Source organism: Physeter macrocephalus, chromosome 4 (genome assembly GCF_002837175.3).
Source record: "Physeter macrocephalus isolate SW-GA chromosome 4, ASM283717v5, whole genome shotgun sequence".
In the NCBI taxonomy this organism is placed as follows: domain Eukaryota; kingdom Metazoa; phylum Chordata; class Mammalia; order Artiodactyla; family Physeteridae; genus Physeter; species Physeter macrocephalus.
The window spans coordinates 43,107,136-43,133,735 of record NC_041217.1 but is presented as its reverse complement, the minus strand read 5'-3'; the positions used below and the strand labels follow the sequence as shown (position 1 = coordinate 43,133,735).

Genomic DNA, 26,600 nt, shown 5'->3' with positions numbered 1-26,600 from the left:
GCTTTCAAGCAGGACTCCAGACTGATCTTTAATTACAGGAGGTGTAAGAGGCCATCTTACCCATCCCTGGTTCAGCTTCTTAGAGGGGGAACAAACAATAAAACCATTTCATTCCTGACATTGTTACAATGATAATTATTCATTTTAAAGGTTAAGAAGTCAGTATTTATCAAATTAAATTTTTGAAAAGATGTACGTTTTCTAGACATAATTTTGTGTCAGCAATAACAAAGCACATGGCAAGCAAAATCAAAAAGTCATTAAGGATTTTCTTATCCACGACAAACTTGCAGGGCATGTCAAGGGACAGATTATTACCCAGCTCTGTGCTTGGAGGCAGGTTTGGCATCACTTTCACAAGCATCTCTTCACAGTAAACGCTTATCAAGACTTCTCTCAGGGGACTTCCCTGGTGGTGCAGTGGTTAAGAATCCACCTGCCAATGCAGGGGACACAGGTTCGAGCCCTGGTCCCGGAAGATCCCACATGCTGTGGAGCAACTGAGCCCGTGCACCACAGCTACTGAGCCTGAGCTCTAGAGCCCGCAAGCCACAACTACTGAGCCCACACGCCTAGAGCCTGTGCTCCACAACAAGAGAAGCCACCGCAGTGAGAAGCCCGCGCACCGCAACAAAGAGTAGCCCCTGCTCACTGCAACTAGAGAAAGCCCGCGCGCAGCTACGAAGACCCAATGCAGCCAAATAAATAAATAAATAAATAAATAAATAAAACTTCGCTCAGGGACCTTGGCCATGGGAACCTCTGGGGCTGCAGTGTGGGCCTCCCCCAAGGCACTTGGGGCAGCGTTGTGCCATGGAAACGTCACTTCTACTGATGACAACAGTAATAACAAGGACGGAAGTAATGTTCACAAGAGCTAACCTGTTTAACTGTCTACCACCGAGATATTTGCTGGGAATTTGGCACGTATGTCCTCATTTTCACCTCACGACACTCATAAAATAAGGACTTGTAGTGACCTGGTTTTGCGTATGGGGAAGCTGAGGCTTAAAGAGGTCAAGTCACTTTCCCAAGGGCACACCGCCAGCAAGTGAAGGGGTCAAGGCACAAACCCAGACCACTTGACTTCTCAGATTCTGTGTTATCTCTTACACTAAACCGAGTGGAGCCGACCCAAACACACAGGGTAATTCCAAAGAAAGATCTTAGGAAAGGAGGAAGAGAACAATAGCAGGGTGAATGTGAGAAAGACCAAGGGTAGGATCCAGGGACAAGTAAAAAGTAGATTACGGTGAGTGATGTTTAACTAAATCTGTGACTAGAAGAGCAGGCTGGGGATCATCTTTTACATAATGCCCGTTTGGGTGGTGGGGGAAGTGTGCGTTTTGAAAGAGCCCTGCCGGCCTGGCTCTCACCCTCCCGGGCTCTACTCAAGGCTCCCACCTCCTGGACAGGGCAGAACTGGGGAGGAGGGACATGTGCTTCAGGTGGGACCTGGTCTCAGCTACTTTCCTGAGATCCATAACCAGAACCCCTGTGTCAGGCTACAGATCTGTCCAGAGCGTATAGTGGAGAGGTTGAATTGGCTGAAAGAAGTCATACTGGCTACATACATGTGTTTCTGAGAAACACCTGTCACCAAGCACTCATCCTAAGCACTCATGAGCGGGAAACCCTGTTAATTCAGCAGCATGACAAATGGAGAAACTTTGAACAAAAACTGTATGAATGATGTAAATTCTGAGAGAATGGAAATAATGATCTATTTATTGTGATGAAGAATGCTTACTGCCAATCACACACAAAAAATATTCCTGGTTTTGATAATTAGAAATAACCCTCTTTGGTCTAATCACCACATTACAAAGACATCTTACATTGGTAACTGTGATTTGAGTACACTCAGACCTGGATTAGTGTTTTTTAATTGTTCACACAAACCTCAGCTCTATTAAAGAGGGTTTGGGAATTCCGAGGGTTTTTTTCTTCTTTGCTTAGAGGAAGAGGCATGCAGAATGCAGAGGCGTGTTTGACATGCACTTCTTCAATGTTTCACACTAAGCTAAAGAGAGAAAATTATTCTGGTCCTTGGCAGTCCCCCCAGGACATGACTGATGTGCTTTTCTACGTGGGAGGCCTCATCATGCTGCAGAATTTCTGTTCCCAAGCTACCTCTGGCTTTATCTAGAACCCCCTTTTCCTTCTGAAGGCTAAATATACTGAAAATATTCAGTACTGCTCTGCCTTTGTATACATGGGGAGCTAAGAATGTACTGCCACAAGCATGGGTGTACTGGATTGACTCCTGCCCATCACAGGAGCCAATTGCTAAATTTCTAGAAACTTTGTGAGCTTGTTGTTAAGCCATGGGTAACTTGAAAGTGGACTGGCTGGGAGTATTTACACCACAGTAATTGGCAAATGCTATAAATCAGGGCTTTTCTTTCTTTGAGAACTAAAAATAAGAGACCACTATCCCTTCACCAAACATGCTATGCAGTCACAATTTTTTTCAGCAAAATTTGTTGCGCATCTGCTAAATGACAGACTTTATACTAGAATTACTAGAATAAGAGCCATAATGATAGGTGATATATGATCTCTGGGCCAGAAGAGACTTCATTAACTTGGAGAAGCTCCCTGACTATTTTCCTGTCTACTTCAGAGACAGGTGAAAAGCTTTGGATCTATTCGCACTTGAGATTGAAATAGTCTGAAGTCTCTTCCACTTTCCATGATCAAACATCCTAAGAAAGAGATTTCAGAAGCTTGTAACCAATTCATCTCAAAATAAAATCTTTACTAAATGGCAGAAAAATCAAACCCCTGATTCTTTAGAAATATTTTTCTTCCTCTTTCTCTTCTAAACCTTACTCTGGATCCTTGGGGGTTTTTCATGCCAAAGAAGTGAATATAGTAGGGTAATTCCCTGGGATAACTTGGGGTATTTGCTTTTGCTAATGCTTTCCAGATTGCTGGGAATAGGTTTATAGGGATTCCATAAATTCTATTTATCATTTATTTATTTTTAAATCTTGTTCAAATATATAATTTTCTCATTAGCCTGCCCCCTGCTCTGGTTTTAATTCTCTGTGTCCAGAATTAAAAATGCCAAAGGGAAAAAGAGACTGACTTGCCTTATATGACCCCAGTACCACCTAGTTCTGCCACTTAACTGCTGTATGACCTTGAGCTATCACTTTCCTAATCAATGTGTAACAGAATGGTGTTTCCACCCACAGGAGCCTTTAAAGGATTAACTGTGGCCCTCTAGGATTCTTAGAAAAGGGAAGAGCAGTTGATTAGTATTTATCCAGTGCTGGTAGTCCAAAAGACAAGCTCTGCATTGTCTAGATTATGGAAAGCCTTGGTTTCCTCACCTCTAAGAACCATAATCAGCTTAGAAGGATCTGAAACCGTGGCTGCTCGGATTTTCCATTGAAGATCAAGAAAATAAAGTGAAATGCCTTGCAGAGTTATCTTCACTGAGGGGCCACGAAACCACCACAGAAAGGTAGAAACAGAGTCCAGTCAGCATGGAATTCTCTTTGCTTTCCTTTCAATTTGCAACCCCCCTAATTCCCATGCACAGCCTGTTGTGGTTGCACAACAGGAAATAAAGCAGGATCAGGTAGCCCTCAAAGGCATGGGTCATCAGAGAATGTAACTCCTGGCATTCTCTTCAGAGCAACTTGAGAACGGAAGACAGTAAAGGAGCAAATCCCAGGCCTGCAAATGTGAGGGTGCAGGAGTGGGTTAAGACGTGAGGGAATTACAGATTTTCTCTATTTCTCTTTCTTGTGGGCTTCAGTTCTTTACCTTTGCTGATTTTTCTAGAAGATTTCATTTGTAAGCCTCCTTTATTCTTAAGAGACCAAGCATTTTTTGGAACACCTGCTCTGTGATACATGCTGAGGATACATTGGACAACAAGATGTCATTTCTTTCCACAAAGGAGCACATGGGAGAGAAGGAGAAGGAAAGATGTGAGCAGAGTATGTTAAGAAATGCAAAGCAGTAGAACAAGGGGATGGAAGAGCTTGTGGGAGGGGTCCTTAAGCCAAACTAGTTATGTTAGAGGGAGCTTCCTGGAAGAGAAGATATCTAGGCTCGTTTAAGGACAAATAGCTATTAGCCAGGTGAGCAGTAGGGAGATGGTGTTTCAAGCAGAAGAAAGAGAACATGTGTAGAGACATAAGAGGACAAGGCACATCAAAGAACTCAAATCCTAAGAACAGAGCTTAGGATTTGATCAGAGAGGAGAGGCAGGGGATGAGTAGGTAGAGGCCAGCACTGGAATAATCTGTTGGCCATGCTCAAGAACTTGCAGTTTAGGGGGAAAACAAGAAACCATTGAAGTATTTTAAGCAGGAGAATAGCCTTATTAAAATTGTGGCTTAGAAAGCATTTAAAAATAATATCATAATGGTAAGATTCGTTGATATTTATTGAGCACTTATTATGCGCCAAGCATATTTTGAGCACTTGTCTTGATATAATACATTTCAGTCTCACAACAGTTTTGCCCAAAGCCACATGGCAGCAAGAAGGTGTAGTGTCAGGACACAGACCCAGACAGGCTGCCACCAGCGGCCCTGCTCTCAGCCACTAAAATATAAACATCTTACATTGTTTTTCTTCATTAACAAATGTCAATTCTCATTGCTTACCTTTTCCTTGTTGTTTTTCAATTTTAAGCCAGTTTACTTCAGCAATTCTCATGCACAAATAAGAGGTCTAACTGTGAAAAACTCCAGATTTCAATTATCTGAGGTCTAGGGGGGTTACAAATTGAAAGGAAACCAAAGAGAATTCCATGCTGACTAGACTCTGTTTCTACGTTTCTGTGGTGGTTTCGTGGTCCCTCAGTGAAGACAACTCCGCAAGGCATTTCACTTTATTTCAAACTTGAGTTTTGCTGGGAATCCACAGGCATTCCTATCCTCAGCTCAGTTTCTGGATCTCAGAATGAGTTGCTCCTCCTTTAGAGGATTATGAGAGAGAAAACTAATTTCCTCTATTTCACTCGGAACCAGTTTTTGGGAATCAAATTCCTAGTTAACATGGAGCACAACTAAGAAAAATCAATCAGAGTTAAATGAGTGATAATTTAAAAAGTATGACTTTCACTTCTAGAGAGCAAGTTTGGTGCTTTTAGGAAGCCCCAGATTCTGCATAGCTCCTGAGATATGCTTGCAAATATCAAATATTACTTTTAATCAGTCCATCAACCAAAACTTACTGAGTACCGGCTCAGTGCCAGGCACCATGCTGGCGAGATACAGGGAAATGGTTAAGTCATGGTTTCTTCCTTCAAGCCTAAAGGAGGAACTCAGAGTCAATCACTGAAATTCTTACAATACGGATGTTTATCAGCTTCATCTCCCTGAACACCTCCACCTCCTCTGTGATGCTTGCCACATGTGTCTCTTAAGTTGAAAGAAATCTTAACACACTTCTTCCCCTGAAATGCTCCAGTTCTGGACAGTCACTCTAGTTCAGGGAAAAGAGAGATGCTTCCTGACTTGGGCTGACCGGCTGAGTCAGTTGTCACCAATGCATTACTTCCTCCTACTTTCCCATTTGACTGACAAATGAGCAGGCGTACTCTAGCCCATGCTGTTCTTATAGGCCTATTTGGGAGTTAGTGGGCTGCGGCCATTGCCTAAAGGGAAAGGTGAAGAATTTTTATTTCAAGTCATTTAGGAAAGAATTACTATTACTTTAAGCATTGAAAACAGAAATATTTCTAAAAGATACATCAGCCCTTTGGAGAATCTCTGAAAAGCCCAGCTACGTGACCAGAAGCCAACTCCAACCCTTCCACAAACCTAGAGTCCTCCTTGGGAAGGTGTGACTTCTAAGGGCCTAAATGCAATGCTTGAGGATCAGTTGTCATGGAAACAAAGCTAGGACAGAAATAGCTCATTCAGTCTCATACCTTCTTTCCAACCAGGCACTGCTGGGGTGGGGGTGGGGAGTGGGAGGGGGGAGGAGACACAGCCAAAGAGCAAAAGGGACAGTCTGTGATCAGAGATTCCCAGATCAGAAAGCTTTACACTCTTAGTATTTTCCAGGAGAGCTTAACTTTCTCACTCCTCAATGGAGGAAGACATGCCAAGCTATGAGGAAGTGAGGTTTGGGGTTAATTTGACATTAACCCCATTCACAACACTCTTCTGTTTTCTCTCTTTCTTTCTCTCCATCTACTCTACTTGATCATGCTCACCCCCAAGAGTGTCACAGTGACCTCTTCTGCAGATTCCCAAGTGTTGACAAACCATCACCTTTACCTCCACGGCCAACACTAGCCCCAAGGGACAGGTCAAACTTCTGAACTGGAGTGACAAGGATTCACCTTTTACAAAGAAATTGGAGGCTGCCTTCTCAGAGAGAGATACCAAACTCAGCTGCTCCCAAACACAGCACATCATCAGAATTCCCGGTGATATCGTTGCCAGCATTTTTGTGTGCTTCAGTAGTTGATGACACCTTGGTTTTACAGGTATAAAGCCTCAGTCACCTTTGACCAGTGTCCAGCACGGTGCCAGACCATAATGAGTGTATGTGGTATTGCCTGCTCAGCCCCACCCACTTCCTTTAGAAACTGTCTCTCTCTCCCCACCACTTTATCTTTATGGACTTCTAATCTAATCCCATTGCAATGGTCATAATTGATTGCTTGATTTGATAGGGTGCGTTTTCAAGCTGGGCTAGGTGCCTTCTTTTAGATTTTTCAGCTTGGAACCACAGTGGCCAAAAGCTATAAGGCATAAATCTTAGAAGATGCCTGTTGTCAGGTTTTCCGCCATGGGGAAATAGGCAGTCTGCAGCAGGGGAAGGAAAAAGCTAACACCAGGAAGAAGGGAAAAGGTAGAGAAAAAATCCACACCATATTAAGTTCCTGGCTCCAATGGTTCCTAGGGTCTGCTACATCCCTGCCCTTTTCGTGGGTTTATTGCTCTGGGAGAAAACCCAGTATCCTTCAAGTGTACATCCTTTTTTTTTCTTTTCTTTTTTTTTTTTTAAATTGTATGAATTGAGTTTCTGTCACTTGCAGCCAAAGGATCCTGACTCTTCTCTTCTCCGGCACTTAGAGGCACTTTGTAAATGTTTGCTGGATTACAAATGAGTAGTTTCTCAGTGTCCAAATTCAGAGTATCATGAGGCTGGAAGATGTTGGAAAGGCTGCTTGGTTTATCCCTCATTCTGGGGGCACTCCAGTCAAGGGGAAAGTACTCTTATTTTTAAAGCCCTCCTGGAAGAAGATTTTATAACCTCCCCGGGTTACTTAACAAAGGAGATGAGAGGAACAGGGGCAATCATGACATCTTGAATTTCTCCTTCTTCCTTAAAAGTCCCCTGCATTCCTTTCCCAGTCTTAATGATTTTCCACTTCTTACTCTAAAAATGTTATTTTAAATCTTTAAATCTTTCATCTCTTTCAATCTTCATGTCATATAAAATCTATTTGTATTTCCCAAAACTTTTTGGGGTAATAAGATTATATGTTGTTCCCTGATTACTCTTCCTGGTAATTATAGCAGCTCATCATTAAGGGGTATACGATACACATTCTTTTATCCAGCAAATATTTCCTGAGAGCCTTGTATGTGGCAGGCACTATGCTAAGAGCTGTGATACAGAAACATTATAGCTAGTTCCTCAGAGAAAATGAATCACTTAAAACCTAGTCTGGGGCTTCCCTGGTGGCGCAGTGGTTGAGAGTCCGCATGCCGATGCAGGGGACACGGGTTCGTGCCCCGGTCCGGGAAGATCCCACATGCCGTGGAGCGGCTGGGCCCGTGAGCCGTGGCCGCTGAGCCTGCGCGTCCGGAGCCTGTGCTCCGCAGCGGAAGAGGCCACAACAGTGAGAGGCCCGCGTACCGCAAAAAAAAAAAAAATTAATGGGTCATGGACTTACCTGGTGGTGCAGTGGTTAAGAACCTGCCTGCAATGCAGGGTACACGGGTTCAATCCCTGGTCCGGGAAGATCCCACGTGCCGCGGAGCAACTAAGCCCGTGCACCACGACTGCTGAGCCTGCGGTCTAGAGCCCGTGCGCCACAACGAAGCCCGTGCGCCTAGAGCCCATGCTCTGCAACAAGATAAGCCGCTGCAGTGAGAAGCCCACATACCTCAACAAAGATCCAATGCAGCCAAAAATAAATAAAAATAAATTAATTCATTTAAAAAAATTAATGGGTCATGATAGTAAAATAAGTTTAAAAGCTGAACAATTTACCAAAAAAATATATAAAAATGACCCTTAAACATATTGCAAATATGTCTGATCTCATAATTTGAGAAATACAAATTTCAATTACACAGAGATATAATTTCTCTAAAATTGATTTAAAAATAAAAACTACTACCACTGTTGTCGAAGCTGAGGGAAACAGGCACTTGCATACATTTCTGGTGATAATATAAATTAGAAAACTGTCATAAAGGGATATTTTGCAATATCTAATAAATATACATATGAGCTTAGCTTAAAAAATATGGAACGCTTCACAAATTTGCATGTCACTCTTGTGCAGGGACCATGCTAATCTTCTCTGTATCCTTCCAATTTTAGTATACATGCTGCTCTTATTATTGAGACGGATACTTTTATCTTCATTATAGAGCACAGGAGGCCAAGATTCACAGGGGTTAAGTAACTTGGCCAAAGTTACACGATTATAAAGTATCACAATTCCGAGTTTATCCCTGTGATTCTATCAACCTGATATGGTCAGAGTGTTATCTCATGCTTATCAGAAGTTCTTATTGGTAGTTACATAGGGATTTGATTAATAGACAAGAAAAATTAGTAATTTTTCAATAAATGGCTCATACTTGGTAGCAGCATTTGAAATTACCAATATGAAGACAGACAGTATTTAAAGAGGTCTTTGGCATTCTAAAACACAATTATCTAGGTCTCTTTGACAGGCAATTCATTGAAAAAAAGAAGTTGAAGTATTGTTTTTTTAGATTAAAAGAGCCAAAAACGCAATGTGTCACCTTGATTTGATTTCGCTTTGTTCAAATCCATGATAGACATGTTGGCAACAAATTGGGGAATTTGAATATGGACGAAGTGGAGAAAACAAGCAGGAATTATTGTTCATTTTTTGTTACTTTTGATAAAGGTGTTATCCTTTGAAGGAGAATTTTGCGGGGGTGGGGTGCACAGCTGCAAGTGGTAAAATGAACTATTAGTGGTAAAATGTCATGTGTCTTTATTTTTAAATGATTGAGCTAAACAATATGTAAATAGAGGAAATGTGACAAAATATTGACAATTGTAGACCCTAGATGGAGGATTCATAGGTGTTCTTTGTGCTACTAGTCCTACTTCTCTGTATATTTTAATGTTTTCATAATAGAATAGAGATTTAAGAAAAGGCCCTTGAAAATCGCTGATCTAAAGGGAGGGCTTTGGAGTCATGCCATGGGATGTGGCTCCTGACAAGGCTTGTATCAAAGACTGAGAGGAAGACAGAGGACCAGATAGTCAAACTTGGGAGGACTAATGATTGATGGAATCTAGATTTGAAAATGGCTGGAATCTAGCCAGGGGAACCTTAATAAGGAAGAATATAGTCATGTATATAGGTTTTTTTAATATTAGCAGCCTGAGGAAAGCAGTCAGAACAGCTATTCTCACTAAATGGACAAAAAGGCTTTAGTTGGTGGCAAGTCAATGTGAGAGAATGAAGTGATGTAGCTGCTAGGACAACTAATGCTCGTTTAGTCTCATTTCTGGAAGCAGGAGATCCAGAACAAGGGAGAGGGATGGTCACACAGCCACATCTGGCCAGGTCACATCTGGAGTTTTAGATTCCACTCTAGGTCCCTTGTTTTGCGTGGCACTGGGCTAGGTCCAGAGAGGATGACTGGGCCACATCATACCAGCCAAAGAACCTGGGGCTCATAAGTTTAAAAAAAGACTAAGGGTCAAAAAGTCCACAAATAATCAGTGCTAGAGAGGGTGTGGAGAAAAGGGAACATTTGTATGCTGTTGGTGTGAATGTAAATTGGTGTACCACTATGGAAAACAGTATGGAGTTTCCTTAAAAAACTAAATATAGAACTACCATATGACCCAACAATTCCACTCCTAGGCATATATCTGGAAAAGACAAAAACTCTAATTCGAAAAGACACATGCACCCCAATGTTCATTGTAGCACTATTTACAATAGCCAGGTCATGGAAGCAACGTGAATCTCCACTGACAGATGAATGGATAAAGAAGATGTGGTACAAATGTACAATGGAATACTACTCACCCATTAAAAAGGAATGAAATAATGCCATTTGCAGCAACATGGATGGACCTAGATTATCATACTAAGTGAAGTAAGTAAGACAGACAAAGACAAATATTATATATCACTTATATGTGGAATCTAAAAAAATGATACAAATGAACTTATTTACAAAACAGAAATAGACTCAAAGACATAGAAAACAAACCTGAGGTTACCAAGGGGGAGGCGCGGGAAGGGATAAACTAAGAGTTTGGGATTAACAAATACACACTACTCTATGTAAAGTAAGTAAACAACAAGGACCTACTGTATAGCACAGTAGTAACCTATGAAGGAAAAGAATCGGAAAAAAAGTGTATACATAACTGAATCACTTTGCTGTACACCTGAAACTAACAAAATGCTGTAAATCAACTATACTTCAATTACATAATTAATTATTCATTTATTTTAAAAAAGACTAAGGAGAACATGGTCATGCCACCAAATATTTCAAGGGTTTTGTGCAAGAGACTAGTCCCATGTAGGCAGTGCCATAAAAAAGAAGCAGGTGCACTTGTTACAATAATATGAAGCATTTTTGTAGCCGTGCCCAGGAAAGGACTGTGTTTGTTAAATGGACAGCTTGCGTGGATCTTTACTGCTCCTGTTTAATGTAAGGAGAACACTGGGGAACTGATGCAAAGAGAGAGGAAAAATAAGTGAAAGTGCTTTGAAAAGCTTAAAATGCTACATAAGCTTGAGACATTTGTTACTACTTGCCAGAACTAGCATTTCAGTAGCAAAACTTCCAAGGGCCAGAGATAAAATTTATCATTGACCTGGATGCTGAACTCCTTTGTCTGTCAGGAAGATGAGTAATTATGTTGATAGTTTATCAGATTTCCAATTCCAAAGCTAGAAATCCCCCTGGCAACTTTTGAAGGGTTTTTTTTTTTTTCTTTTCTTCATTTCCTCTTTTTTTTGGTTTTTGAGTCAATGAAAAACATTCATGTGGTTTAAAACTCAAAGAGTAAAGAAGGGTGTACTATGAAAAATCTCTTTCTGCCGATTTCTGTCCTCTAGCCATTCAGTTCCACTCCTAAGAGCCAACTAATGTTACCCAGTATCTTTCTTGTTTTATAGACACTCTTACTCTTCATGTAATTTTCTCCATGTGAGAATCTGGGAAGCAAGGAGAGAGTCCTCCTCTCGGTCCTCCTCCTTGCTCCTCTCAGATTCTCAGCAAGGAATCTGAAAGTCACTGACTCTCTGGCCATGTGACATCCCATAGGATGGTCACTGTTACACAGGACCAGGGGAGGCCAATCCCAAGATGTTTCGGAACAAGTTTTCCTCGAAACTGCAAACATTTGCCAATGCCTTATTTCACCATTCTGCACTGCACTGGCCAGGCAGTTAAACCTCTTGCCAAAGACTCTGCAAAGAACAAGAGATAACATTGTGTGTGGGTGAATATGTCTATTTCTCCTCTGACCAACTTTCCTGAGGAGGTCACACAATTGCATCTTTGTTCCTGTCCAGAGGGCTGGACGGTTGGTGCTATGAGAACGTTATTGCTGCAATCACCAGGGTTCAGTTTATAGTGGAGAGTAACTCATGCTTATTCCAATACTGGCCTGTACACATGCTCTTCATTTGTGTATATGTGTGTTATTTCTCCAATGATAAGTGAGTCAAAGGCAGGGTCCTAATACCTAAACCCTTTGTATCCTCAGATCCCCAAATACAAGGATCTCACCTCTTATTTTTTCATATTGCTTAGCAACTGAGAAATGTACTTTTCTTCCTTCTTAGTATCTCTTGCATATGTGTCTGGGTAGCTCCCATGGGGATATGGTGGGAGCATGAGATATTGTTCTCATCCTCATGAAGTGACACATTTTTCTAGAGAGGCAAGAATTACACGTATGAAACAGGGACAGTACTTACTAAGGTGTGAAATTAAGATGGGCTTGAGGGGGACATGGTTGAAACATGATTGATCATCTCAGTTTTTTCTAGAGATGAGTTAAGTTTTATCCATTTCTTTAATCTTGATTCTTAAGACTGTAGTTTATAGATTTATTAACAGAAACAAGTCTGTGCTTCCTTTTCTTCTTCGAAATTTTCTGTATTCTGTTGGGCAGGGCCGTCCTCATCCTTCAGACCTCCCCCAACTGGAGTAGCTACATCCACATAGGACATTCTAGACAGGGCTTCCTTAGGAGGAGACGAGGCCATTCTTCTAACCCTGTTACACTTCTGCTCCTTGGAGTTATATGATTCTTGCACGTTTTCAGGTAGATGGGCAGCTCTAATGTGTAATACCACAGGACCCAGGAGCCAACAGACCCTTGACAGGCTTCCCATGAGCTTTGACAGTCAGGGGCCAGCGAAAAGATGAGTGACCCTGATGAGGTCAGAGGCAGTAAAGGCCTGTGGGATTTCCCAAGGTTAAACTGGGGACTGGAGGTGACAATGGCTTTGTGTTACATACTTGATTTTTTGCATGGATTCTCCTAAATACAGAATTTCTCTCCATTTCTGGCAGTAAAAGAATTGTGCTGATTGATTGCTTTTTAAGTTCCCTGTTGGGGTGAAAGAAGATAAAAAGTAGGAGTAAGTCTGACTCACGTCTGTAGATTTTTATTATAACAAGCGTGATTTATTTTTAAAACAGCAAAATCTGGCTTTAGCCTTGAAACAAACAAGTCTACCCAAGATTATCCATGTTAAAAAATAAATCTGAAGGGCTTCCCTGGTGGCGCAGTGGTTAAGAATCTGCCTGACAATGCAGGGGACACGGGTTCAAGCCCTGGGACGGGAAGATCCAGCATGCCGCGGAGCAACTAAGCCCATGCACTACAACTACTGAGCCTGTGTTCTAGAGCCCGCGAGCCACAACTACTGAAGCCCGCGCACCTAGAGCCTGTGCTCCACGACAAGAGAAGCTACCGCAATGAGAAGCCCACACACCGCAACAAAGAGTAGCCCCTGCTCACCGCAACTAGAGAAGCCTGTGCGCAGCAACAAAGACCCAACGCAGCCAAATTAATTAATTAATTAAATTTGAAAAAAGTCAATACCACCAAATTTTGAAAACCTGCTGCTGCCTTCTCTCTAATTTCTGCCAAGGGACCGGATTTCTCAGGTAGGTGAGTTAAGCATCCTGGCGTCCCTTTCCCTGGAAGGCTGGAGATGCAAGGGTATATGCTGTATACTAGATGTTCTCAAAGCATGGTCTGGGGACCCCTGGAGTCTCTGAAATCCTTTTTGGGATTTCTGTGAGGTCAAAATTATTTTCATAATAACACTGAGATGTTATTTGCCTTTCTTACTTTTCTTGCCTCCTAAGGGTATGGTGGAGTTTTCCAGAGGCTACATGACATGTGATGATGTTATCACTCTGATAGAAACTGGAAGGTGTACTTGTGTATTTTTGTGCTTTAAAATTTCTCCATTTTAATTTATAATATGATAATTGTCAGTGGATATAACCCACTATTTAGGAGTGCAAAAGGTTCCTAAGATCAAAAATTTTAAGAACCATGATATAGACCAGGAGTCCCCAACCACCGGGCCGCGGACTGGTACCGGTCTGTGTCCTGTTAGGCACCGGGCCGCACAGCAGGAGGTGAGAGGCGGACTAGCGAGCAAAGCGTCATCTGCGGCTCCCCATCCCTCACATTACCGCCTGAATCATCCCTCCCACCGCCCACTGCCCCGGTCTGTGGGAAAATTGCCTTCCACAAGACTGGTCCCTGGTGCCCAAAAGGTTGGGGACTGCTGATATAGACCATCATTCTCAGTCACCATGCTAGAACACTGGCAAACACCATAATGTTATTCTTTTTGATGAGAGTTTGGAAACACCCAAGTATTCTAGATGAAGACTTCTTAAGGAGATTTAGGAAGGCTTCTATCTGTCTAGGTACATAATATTCAGATTACCTCAAAAGCTCTAAATAATTGTGCTGGAGGCTTGTATCCTCCCCTAACGTATGGGTATAGGTGCCCCAAATCCTTTTACTGGATATGCTAATTTGCAAAAAAAATAAAGAGAAGGAAACATCTTTATCTGTGATTTGTCTGTCCTTTGACAATCATCTAAAATGGGATCATAATTCATGCATACAGCCTTCACCTTGAAAGGCAGTGTGTGCTATTTTTGGAATTCTTGAACTCTAAATGAACTGAAACCAAGACTCCATAGCCTACCAGGAATATAGGGCAATCAAGCAAGTTTTTCTGGTTTGGGAGTTTGTGTGTGTGCCTGTTTGTGCCCACATGCGCACAAGAAATGAGGTCAATTTGGTCACCAGGACATTTGTTAGATATTTCTGAATCCCATTCTTCAAACACAGTCAGCACAGAGGTTGGTTCTCACATGTTGGTCCAGGGCCCATTTAGTCAGGAGCTTGAGATTCCATAAGGCCACTGCCTCCTAAGCAATGGAAGGGACCTTTTTGTTTTTTCAATAAATTTATTTATTTATTTTTCTTTATTTATTTTTGGCTGCGTTGGGTCTTTGTTGCCGTGTGCAGTCTTTTTCTATCTGCAGCAAAAGGGGGCTACTCTTCGTTGCGGTGCGCGGGCTTCTCATTGCGGTAGCTTCTCTTTCTGCGGAGCACAGGTTCTGGGCGCGCGGGCTTCAGTAGTTGTGGCACGTGGGCTCAGTAGTTGTGACACACGGGCTTAGTTGCTCCGCGGAATGTGGGATCTTCCCGGACCAGGGCTCGAACCCGTGTCCCCTGCATCGGCAGGCAGATTCTTAAGCACTGTGCCACCAGGGAAGTCCTGGCCTTTTTTTTTAATACGAGCCCTCCTGAAGCTAGGCATGGAGCATGTGTGCCCATAAATACAATAGTTACAAGCCTAGACTCTTCCTTTGTCTCCCTCACACACATGGACTACGACAGAGTTGGAGATATATATCCTCAAACTAAAGTAACCAAACTACCAAATACAAGCATTTGTTTTGGATTCAACTGAACACAGATTAGATGAACATCTGTGATATGCAAGGCACTAAAGAAGGCGGCATGAGGAAGGCAAGACAGACACTGTTCCTGTCCTCAAGGGTGGCAACAGCTAATCACCTGTCATTTTCCAGTTACTGCATCCTAGTATCCTCTGTCAACTATCAGAGTTAACTGACAGAGAGGAGGACAGAAGGGTGACCTCCATTTCTCTCTTTTATTCTTATTAGGCTGAATTCATGAGGGACCTCCTGGGGCCATCTCTGGCCCCCTGCCCTGAAGGAAGAAATAATTTTCACAGAAAATTCATGTCTTAGAAACAGAAAGATGTTGTCTATTATAAAGAATCTTGAGCAAAATAAAATGAACGATGCTCAATATGTTCCATTTTAATCAACACATCTTTATAATCATGGACGTTAAACCATTTTGTTTTTAGGAGAAATGAGTGATAAGACAATGGCAAGAGCTAGAATTCTAGCAACAGTTAGGAAGGCAAAACTGAGTCATCTTTTTCATGCTAAGAGGAAGTGATGAGAAGGCACTAGTGTCAGAAACTGGCTTGGTGAGGATGCTTTCTCTCTGAAAGTCTGGAAGGTGATGAGCTCTGACCACTCACTGCCTCATTGTCTTGCCCACTGGTTCCTTTTTGGGCAAGGAAGAGAGCTGCATCTCCTGCAGAGTTTTGTAGGCATCTGACAGCAGTCCACGGAAGACAGCTGTTCTGGGGCCCAGAATGGGCAGTCTGTAGCAAACGCTCTCTGGAGGACAGTGTAAGAAGGAAGGACAAGGATAACTCTAAGGATAGAGTCTATTTTTAAAATCTACTCAAAATAACCAACGTCACCAAAGACTTCTTTAACCTTATAAAACAGCTTCAAAGTTCACATGAGAATCCCTTTTACTAGAACCATCTTAGCCCCCACCAACTTAAGCTTTTACAAATTTTGTCAAAGAGGCCAGAAAGGAGTGCTTAGAAACATAACCCAAATATTCGGAGACATTGCCAATTAAATTATAAATGAAGATAAAGTGTGTCTGGAGTTGTAACATGGGTCAAAGGGAAAAGAGGATTCAATTCTCAGAAGACTTTTCAGGGACACATATGTGATTCTGCTCTTCAAACAAACGTGATCTTATGAAAGGCTACAGTAGTGGAAAAGTACTTGTATTTCAAAAGGAACCTTCATTTTATGAAATAATTTATTTTAGGGCTCCTTAAAATCCTTACCATCCTGACCTCTTCTTTGAATATGAGTTTATATACAAGAAGTTGGTTAATATTCAACTCTTTGAAAATACTCATTGTGAAGGAGAGTAAATCAGTGCATAAAATAGCATCTTCCCATTGGAAATCACTGAATGACTAAGGGAACTGGAGTCCTGAATTCTCTGGAAGAAGCTCTTTAGTCCAGCTGAATGAGAGCTAAGAGATGTCACAAGATCACAAACCTAGGACCCAGTTCACTGTCATTGCTGTAATGAAGAGGAAACAGGTCCAGGGTCATGATGGACTGAGGACCAGAACCCAGATCTCCTTAATCCTAACCCTCTGTGCCATATCTCAGCATTGGGCCAAGTGGAAGACCTAAGTCAGGTGGTTAGCAGCTCTACCAGTGTTTTTGGACAAGAGCCTGTGAGTGTTATGGAACTCTGGACTCAAGGCCAAAGTCAAGATAAACAAATCCAGAAGAAACCCCATCACTTAATAGAGATAGGCTCTTTCCATTTACTTAGTTCTCACTAATAATTATTGAGGACATATCAAGTGTAGCTGAATCCAGAAAAATACTAGAGATTCTGTCATGGTCAACAGAATGAGTTAGACAGTCACTGGCAGTGATGTTCACTGGGATGAGTCAGCCGTTTGGTATTTGCAGCATGTCCACAGGCTGTGCAGCACAGGGACGTGTCTAACCTGTATAAACCAGTGGGGCTGGGGCAGTGTCAGCAGGTTTTCTGGGTCAGTCAAAGGTGAAGGCTGCTTGTACTGAGTGTCTGGCTCTTGGGGGTGGTGGTGGGCAAAATGCTTCTCTGGTTTTAAGTGGGGGAACACAGAGACCCAGATAGTTTCAACAATATGGCCAAACCTGTCTAGGAAGACTAGGATCTGAATGCAGGTCTCTTTGCTCCTAGGATTTTTCTTTGACCTCAGAGAGCACACACACAAGAGCAAAGCTCAGCTCAGAAGGGTTGCGACTGGAATCAACTGCAGATTTACCAGGCTTCAGCTCCATAAGCACTCTCTCTGAAGTATCACCTCCAACACTGCTGTCCTTTGATGAACTCTATGGGGCAAGAATGAGGTCTGTCCAGAACATAATGTACTGATCTAGGTGCACTGAGTCTAGTTCTTATACTGGTAATTGAAATACACTCCCAGGGTTAATAAATTGATGAAAGGCATCTTATCACACTGTCCTGTAGAATCAGAAAATAAACATTCCGGCTGAGGGAAGGGCATGTAATTGTGTGTGAGTGTGTGTGCACGTGTATGTGTGTTTTATCCTTTGTGAGGCAGACCTGAAAAAATTCAGGTTTAAGGGAAACTCAGAATGAATGTATGGCTGGTACGGAGAACCCTGATACCAACTGCACATGCCTGTCACCCAGTGTTCCCTAGGCTTCAAGAGAATGAAGTCGTTGCAGGCAGATGGGGGCAGCTTTCATTGGGAGGATGCTCTTAGCTCTTGTATCTTCAGTCCACTTTGGCTAAATGAAAGTCACGAGTGAGGCCAATATTTTTGGAGACATAAGAAGGGGTTGGGACTAGCAGTCTTTCACTCCGCTAGAGTGGTTATCTCCTAACCTCAGCTGTCGCCTGAGTCTCTGGTCCTCCCTTTTGACATCCCTTCAAGATATCCCTTCTACCCTCAAATTTCCTTTCTTGATGTCCTCTCAGTTCAGTTCTGGCTCTAGCTCCTCTGCAACCTCCCAGGATAGAGCTTAGACTTTCCCATCAGTACAAAGTGAACTTGATTTTCCTTACTGTGTGTATCAAATAAGAGAAAAACTGAAAGTGGCTTCAGTTAATCTGGGAGCAAATGAGAAGATAGACAAAGTTACTAAAGTGACAGCCTATGCTGCATTAAACCCTTGAATCATATCACTCCAAAGAATGACCCACCTCCTCTTTGCCAGCCCAGTGTTGGCTTCTCTAAAAGATAAGACTTAGGTCAATACTGAAGCTGGAGATAGAGTCGTGCTGTCCTTTTTTTCTGTAGCAGCACATGAACATAAGAATAGCACTGGGCAGCTGCCAGGGGAAGGCAGGTGGTCTAGGGAGCCTGTGGAAGGGAAGGCTCAGGGCTTGGCGGGGCCATGCCATGGGTGTGGGGACACATTTCCCTTCCCACCTTAATTGGTACTATCAAGACTGCCTGAGAAGGGAATTATCTACTTTGTGCCCCATCCCTACGGACATTCTTCAGCAAGTGGATTATGGGGCTCTTTAGAAAGAATGGGGCAGAGCCCTGTGCCGTGGAGAGGACCTGGGAAGGAACACGCCATGGATAAATGCAAGTGAGGCCTGAAGAGGGGACAGGTAGGGCTGGAGTGAAGGGAGGGCTGTGGACCAGGCGAAACAGGTCAATAAGCAGTACGTGAAAGAAAAGGGATGGAGAATGGGAATTTGTTCAGAAAATTTAGAAATTATCTTAGGTATTACTCTGGGGGTGGTACGTCTCCCACTACAAGTACTCCAGAAGAAAGCAAACCTGTTGGGATGTCATCACGAGGACGTTTGGGTACAGTCTGGGCTTTTGGTGGATGAAGACTCAGCATTCTGACTGGAAGAAGCGAGAATACACATTAGTGATTTGGCTAGGGCTTGGTGGAAAGGAATGTGTCATTGTACATTTTAAAACACAGGTGGTCTCTCGACCCCAGCACCTGTTAACCTGGTGCTCAGACCACTTGGGAGCAGTGTGAGATGGCTGGCCAAAGACCACCACTTCCGAAGCTCTTTTTACTTTAGTAGTATTTTCATGGATTTTGATAAAACCTTCATTTAAAAAAAGGTTTTATTCCACTGTCAGATAATATATGGTCTGAAAGTAGAAGGGATAAAGGAGAGAATCCTCCAGTTCTTCGAAAAAAAAGTAACAACACTTCCAGATCAGTGCAAAACTGAGAATATTTTGTTTAGAACCTTCCAATTCTCAAGAAAAATGTCTTGATCACTCCCTATTTCTCCTGGTGGCTGAGACTGTGGAAGTGACCCTAAACCAAAAGGTATATAAGCTCAAACCATTTCTACATTATTTTAAATTGTTTTATTTCTAAAGACTGACCAATCTGTAAACTTGTATGGGCAATCTACATCTCTACATTCATTTCCTGGTATCTACTTCCACAGAGATTTTCCAGGATTATTTTTACTTTGCTACCAAAAATATGGTCAGCCCAGTCAGTTAATTTTATTAAATTGCCATTGGAGGACTCACTGGGACTAAGAAAAAGAAAAATCCCTTCTATTACCCATTTTGGGCAAACAAGAAGGTGCTATTTGTAAGACTGAATAGTTTAAGATCTGTCTACACTATAATTCAACAAATATATATCTATCTGCTCATACTTATTTCCTCTCTCTTTTCCTCCCTCCCTCCCTTTTTTCCTTCATTACTTCCAGTCAACAAACATCATTTAATTCCTACATGGCTATAATTAAAGTCACTTTAAAAAATTATTTCAGTAAGGACAATTCCAATCTGCTTATATATGTAGTGAGATTTAAAAACTATGAGGACAGACTTTATAAGCTACAAACAGAACGAGGACCTGACTTTAGAGTCACACTAGCTAAATCTCAAACAGAAGTTGGATGTTGTCCTTCACTATACTGAAAAAAAAAAAGGACCAATCTAATGATACTTCTGTCTGGAATTGACATGATTTTAGGATTGGTTCAAACTTCGGTCTTAGCTTTAAAGGAATAAGAGCTTGTTTTAAAAAAAACACACACAATTAATGACTCAGGATTTGAGACTTTTTTTTTTTTTTTTTTCTTTTGTGGTACGCGGGCCTCTCACTGTTTTGGCCTCTCCCATTGCGGAGCACAGGCTCCGGACGCGCAGGCTCAGCGGCCATGGCTCACAGGCCCAGCCGCTCCGCGGCAGGTGGGATCCTCCCAGACCCGGGCACGAACCCGTGTCCCCTGCATCGGCAGGCGGACTCTCGACCACTGCGCCACCAGGGAAGCCCCTGAGACTTTCTTTAAAGTACCAAACTTGCAAGATAAATTGGAACAAAACATTTCAAAAGTCTCTTTCATAGAAGAGTACCTTTGGCTCAGAAATTCCAGTTTTCCATTTAAAGTCTGTAAGGAATATTTTTTAGAATGACTTTTATTGTGATCCAATATAAGAGCACTTAAAAAGTATAGAGTCGGGGGCGGTAAACGTCACTAGTGCTGGAGTCTGTACTGCTCAAATACACATTTCTTCCACGGCCCTGTCTGCTTGGGCCAGGATGTGGTTTTGGTGCATCTGAGTCTATATTTTAGTTTGTACAAATGGCTCTGAGTTCATACAGGGAAATATAACAACTCCTGCTGTCATCTAAGGTTACAAAAAGACCTATTTATTTTCCCATGATACTGCTCTCTGTAGAGGAAACAAATTAAAGATTGCCATTAGATCACATATAACTTTTTTGTTTAGTCATACGGAAGGGTGACTGTATGTTTACATTTAAACCATCTACCGCAAGGCAAATCCACTTATCTTGGTGCCTTATCCAGGGTGACTCCGTGTTTTGAGTTTTTTAATAAAGTGAAAACTTAGTCCTTCTTCCTGGTCTGGTAGTTAAATGCAGAAAAAACCCTGAAATCCAACTAATCCAACTTTGACTGGATTTTATTTTTGATATACTTGATCTTGATAAGAAAGCAGCAAATGACAACAAACTGATAACAGTAATTTTAGTCAATATAAAGTAGCAGAGGCTGTCTTAGACTCAAGAAAATTTATGCAGTCTCCCATACTTTATGAATTAGATATGTCATCCACATGGAGAATTTGTATTTAGTTCTGCCTAAGTTATCGAAGAAATCTCCTATCCTATGCCTTGTACTATTCTTAAAAAAGGAAGATTATAGCTTCTACAGTAGTTTCCACAGCTGTTCAGGCAAAGAGGTTAAAAACAACTTTTTTTTGTCTAACTATGTACTATAAACAGAAAATGAAACCACTCAAGAAGCTCATCCCTAAAGCATTCCCTAAGCATTTTACTTATTGTATTTCTCAATCCACAACTGATACAACCAGATACAAAGCTGTGTCCTAATTTAAATCTTTGATTTACCTATGACTCATAGTATTTGCTATGGATAGTTGCTAGAGGATAGTTTCAGATCATCTGGGATTATCATAGTTCTTGGTTGCACCAATGGAAGAAAGTCCCAAGTAGAACAATGCCCCAAACTGCATTCTAATTTAAAGAAATAACATACTGCCTTAGCAAACTCAAGTTGTATTTAATATGAGTCATTAATACATCATCTTCTGCTTTCTCCTTTCTCTTGTTAAATTTATTCCTAAGTATTTTAATTTTTTGATGCTTTTATAAATGGAACTGTTTTCTTAATTTCAGTTTTGCATTGTCCACTGCGAATATCTACGAATAAAATTATTTTCTGTATATTGATCTTGTGTCTTGTGACTCTGCCGTACTCATTTATTAGCTCTAGGAGATTTTTTATGGATCTCTTAGGACTTTCTATATATAAAATCACATCATCTGCAAATACAGTTTTATGTTTTCCTTTCTAATCAGGATACCTTTAATTTCTTTTTCTTGCCTTAACTGTCCTGACTAGAACGTACAGTACAATGGTGAACAGCAGAGGCAAGAGCACACATCCTGGTCTTGTCCCTGCTCTTTGGGGAAAATATCCAGTCTTTCCTAAGTCCGTTGTTAGCTGTGGGTTTTTTGTAGACACCCTATATCAAGTTGAGGAAGTCCCTTCTATTTTTAGGAGTCTTTTTATACTTTCCCAGTATCTCCACTAAACCCCCTGCAGAGAATGGAGAGGTCTCAGTGACAACAGCAGACAGACAGCCCCTCCCCTCCCCAGTCCCCGCCCCAGAAGGAAGGGGAGCTGTTACTGCACATAGTGAGACAAGGGTATTTCACGCTCATTTTCTATCATTTCCCACCAGGGTCTGTGAGCCCCGGTTCCGACCATGGTAGCGAAGGGCCCTTGGGCACTTTTGTGTTTGAGGCCCTTCCTTTGGGCATCTGCAGGAATGGTAAAACCACGGTGTGTGCTTCCACTTGGGGCAGGTTTGGGCAAGAGCAAAGGTCAGAAAAGAGGTCTTGAGAAAGAGAACAGTTGTCAAGGTCCCAAGTGAGCCAGCTGGCCAGGGCCCGCTTAGGCCTGGGGTCAGGGCATTCTAAATGTGGACACAGTGATTCCAGGAATAAGACCAGGAGAAATCCCAATCCCAGCTTCTCAGATCCCAGTCAATGCTAATATTGAACACTGTGATCCTAATTATGCAGAACATGAACAGAGATCTGAACATCCAGGTACACCGTGGCTGGTAGCTTCAGTTAAGTTTCCAAATCCCACATGACAACCCAGAGAAGTGCTTGCTGGTTGGAAGCAGTTTTGCCATGAACTCATCAAAGGAGTCTCTCTTGTGTCTCCTGTTTGTCTTCTATTCCTTGTCCTTCCTCTTTCTGCACATCTAGCCCCACCTTCCTCCCCAAGTCAAAGGAGAATCACAGGCTGTTAGAATTGGAGAGACACTTCCCAAACCCTAACCTAACCATTTAGCTAAATTAACCTTCCACCCAGCCTGGTGCTTGCTCTGAAGGCCCCTAACCCTACCCCCTAAACTGACCCAAGTCCTAGCTCCAACATGTACAGCACCCCCCAAAACACGCCTCTTTCTTCAGCAGCTCTGATGGCAGAGCTACGTCCTTGTGGCGCCCACAACCCTCCGATAGCCTTTCTCTTCCTGAAACTACCCCCACCCACCATCCACCCCACCAGTTACAAACAACCCCTATAGCCAGGAAGAACAAGAGAATCTCTCCCCAGCTCCACCGCCACTGCGGTCGTGGCTGAATTTATGACAAACCCCAAAATGAAGCTGCTTGTTTCATGGTTGTGATGCTGGAGTGTTGTGTTGGAGACATGGTAAGGGGGAGAAGAGGCTCCATAACCTCCCGTACCTCTGTAAGGTGCAGTGACCCGACGAACCCAAAGCAGCGTGGCTCATCTCGTCTCTTCCCCTCTGGCCCAAGCTGCCTTGGTTCATTTATCATTTGGCTTGTTGCACACGGGGAGATTTATCATATCGTGTCAGGAGACGGTGTTCCCAGGACCAGCAGCTGCTCATCTGCAGCCCTTCCTGCAAGGCCCCGTCATGGTCTCTCTGCTGGGCTTTGGTGGGGAAGGGGTAGCGCTGTGCCCTGGGGACGCTCACGCCCATGTCTGCCATCCTCCTCGACTACCATTTTCATTTCTCGACACATGGAGCAGAGCTGCTTGTTTCTGATCAGTGTGGGGTCTCTCCGATTCCTCCCGGCCTGTGCGGAGAGAGAGAGACAGAGAGAGGCGAGGAAATGGTGGGGAATCTGGGGCAGCAAAGAAGTGGGTAAGGGGTGGAGGGGTGAGAGAAGTAACCGTTTTTCTTCCATGAAACAGAGATGGACACTTCGGTCTCAGCCCCATCCCGGTGGATATGAAACCCAGGCTTGTCTGTGGCTGGTAAATTCAGAGAGGGTTTAGGCAGGAGGGGTTGAGCCACAGACTAAACGGTGACCTCGGGCCCCTGCATACAGTGGAACAGGAATAAGACAGCTGGCAGTGGGGGTGGGGCTGGGGCTGAAACCCAGCTAGGTCCCTCTTTCCAACCCGATCACGCAGTCTGAGGGGCTGCGCTCTCTCGTGGGTGACACACTTCCTACACTTCATACAAAAGTTCCACCATCTGGACTAGTTGGAGACCTCTGACAGCCTGAGAAAAATGAATAGGAGACTTCTGCAAACCTCCCTTCTCTGGCCCCTCTGAAATCCTACCCTCTTTTCTCACGTCTTCCCTTTGGCCTGACATCAGCTCTCAAGCCTGCGCTGCCCAGCACCACGTGGCCCTCCTGCTCCTCCCCAGAGCCACCGATCAAGCCTTAGGCGGAACTGGAGCTGGTGTGTGGGTCCTGAGCCCCCTCCCTCCCCTAGAGGAGGGAGGCAAAGAAACCACCAGTGCAGGGAGAGTGGGGCACCCATTCAGCTCACTGGAACCCCTGCTTTCTTTCTGACTCCACTTCTGCCAAAGGTGGGGGAGAGTGGGCTCCGGGGCATTTCCACCTGAAACACAGGCTTCTCATTCGCATGACTGATGAAAGCTTGGTTAGGGAGCAAATGGCAGCTTGAGGTTAACATCCTGTCTGGGGATTCTCTTACCCTTCCCCATTCACACTGACACCAGAGTCGTGAGATAGGTTCTTAGGAAGCATAGAACTCAGGGGAGAGGAGGACCACAGGGAGAAGCAGACAGTCACTAGGAACTGAAGGCTCCTCTTCCATGTGGTCGAGTTGGTGACCTATCACTGCAGGTGTGCACGCCTGTGCCCTGACCTGCTCCTGGGCCGCCCTGCGAGGTGTGTGGAACAGGAAGAGGAGGAATATATCTGTGCAGCATGGGGGGTGAGTGCCTGGGCTGGGCTCCTAAGGTGACTTTTGCTGGATTGTCTCGTGAGAGACACATGGTGCTTGGGTGCAGCATTATGGGGATTGAGGACTGTAAACGGTGTACCATGTTGGATTCTTTTGACAAATATTTAAAATACATTTCATATTTACAGGCCACTTTCAAAGAATCAACTCAGCATCCCCATGCTGTGGGCTGGTATGGGAAAGCATGAGTGGGAACGGCCAGATTTATCATTCAGCAACAAACCTTCACTGTGAGGCCACCACGTAGAGGGCACTGTGATGGAGTCACAAAGATGAATAAGAAGGTTTCTGGCCCAAAGGAAGACCAGGGAAGAATGCAGACTTATGTATTTGTCCATTCTCTACGTACTGGGGACACCAAGATAAAGAAGACACAGCTTCTGACTGCAAGCTGCTCACCACCCTGCAGCCTGGGTACCAAGAGGTGTGCTGGTGTTGAAGGGCAGAAATATACTGAGGCCACAGGGGAGCGGAAGGGAGGCGCTGAGCTCATCTGGTGGGAATGGGGCGTCAAGGAAAGGGTCTGAGGAAGGTTGAAAGAACAGGCGGTGCTCAGGTAGGTGTTGGAGGTGGGGAATAAGGAGGGGGGCGGCATTCCAACCTAGGAACACTGTGCAACAACATGGAAGAAAGACCTGGCCAACCCGCTTCAGGTAAGTGAGGACAGCCTGGAATGGCCAGTTGTCCGTGGAAGGAGGGAGGCTGGAGAGGACCCCCCCCAACTCCCCCCACCATCAAGCCCCCTTTCCCACCCCCCGGGGCTGACTCCTTTACTCTTCGGGGCCGATTCAACCTCCTACCTTATCTTCCCTGCACCCTGGGGGTGGGATCTCCTGCGGCCCAGGCTTTTCCCTCCTGTCCCTCACATCTGTCAGTTCTGAGACTAAGACACTGTTCTGAAACTGCGATTCAAGGCTGGATGCACCAGGTATCACTGAAGAAGCGAGGATGCTTCTGGGCCTTCAGCAAAGAGAGCGACTGCATGCCATGTGAGGAATCCGGAAGGGCTTCTGGGAGCGGCATCTTTGCTTGGTCTGAAAGCATGAGGAAGGCCTGGGTGCTGGAGGTGGGGTGGCAGGGTTCTCAGGCAGGTTTGGTTTTAGTCGAGTTACAAGCGGATGCTTGTCTTTCCTGCAGTTGATTCTGCCACCTTTTCCGGACTTCTGGTTTCTGCATAAGAATACACCAGACCCCACAGGGACTGGAATCACGGGGTTCATGGCAAACCAAGCAACAAACACGCATGGAGCACAGCAGGAGCTTGCTAGGTGAATGACAGCTGAAACTGTGACTCCAGAGTCCCCCACCAGATTCCTTTGGAATCTGAGGGAAAAAATGCCATATATATTGCCCTATCTAGCCTTGTTAACTCCTTACCCTTTATGATATAGCTTAGATGTTTCGTTCTCAGAAAATCTTTCTCCTGACCCCCTTACCTGGGTGCCTGCCTCTCGGGTTCCATCACAGATTTGGTATAACTCTTGTTGCAATTTGTACTGTTATTCTTTTTTTTTTTTTTAATGTGTTAGTTTCCTCCGCCAGGCTTTGAGTTCTTTAAGAGCAAGAACGTATCTCACACATCTTTGGGTGTATAAGAGGCTGACTTCCAATTTTCTCACCACCGAGAACTCTTTTTTTGTTGTTGTTTTTTTTTTTAATGGTACGCGGGCCTCTCGCTGTTGTGGCCTCTCCCGTTGCGGAGCACAGGCTCCGGACGCGCAGGCTCAGC

The 26,600-nt window shown here is 43.6% G+C and overlaps 1 protein-coding gene and 1 non-coding gene across 2 annotated transcripts in view; both read right to left on the bottom strand.

Annotated features, from left to right (window-relative positions):
* Positions 1–8,458: 8,458 nt before the first annotated feature.
* Positions 8,459–8,562, bottom strand: LOC112067573 (U6 spliceosomal RNA). The gene has a single exon (XR_002893363.1). It is a non-coding gene; the product is annotated as a U6 spliceosomal RNA (small nuclear RNA).
* A 7,239-nt stretch (positions 8,563–15,801) lies between these two features.
* C4H1orf105 (chromosome 4 C1orf105 homolog) overlaps positions 15,802–26,600 on the bottom strand; it is a 21,592-nt gene continuing 10,793 nt past the window's right edge. Inside the window, exons 4-8 of the mRNA XM_055083874.1 lie at positions 23,652–23,724; positions 21,519–21,573; positions 21,438–21,448; positions 18,903–18,974; positions 15,802–15,947 (exon numbers count right to left, since the gene is read on the bottom strand). Of these exons, the coding sequence (XP_054939849.1) occupies positions 15,802–15,947; positions 18,903–18,974; positions 21,438–21,448; positions 21,519–21,573; positions 23,652–23,724 (357 nt within the window). The remainder of the gene's footprint in view (positions 15,948–18,902; positions 18,975–21,437; positions 21,449–21,518; positions 21,574–23,651; positions 23,725–26,600) is intronic.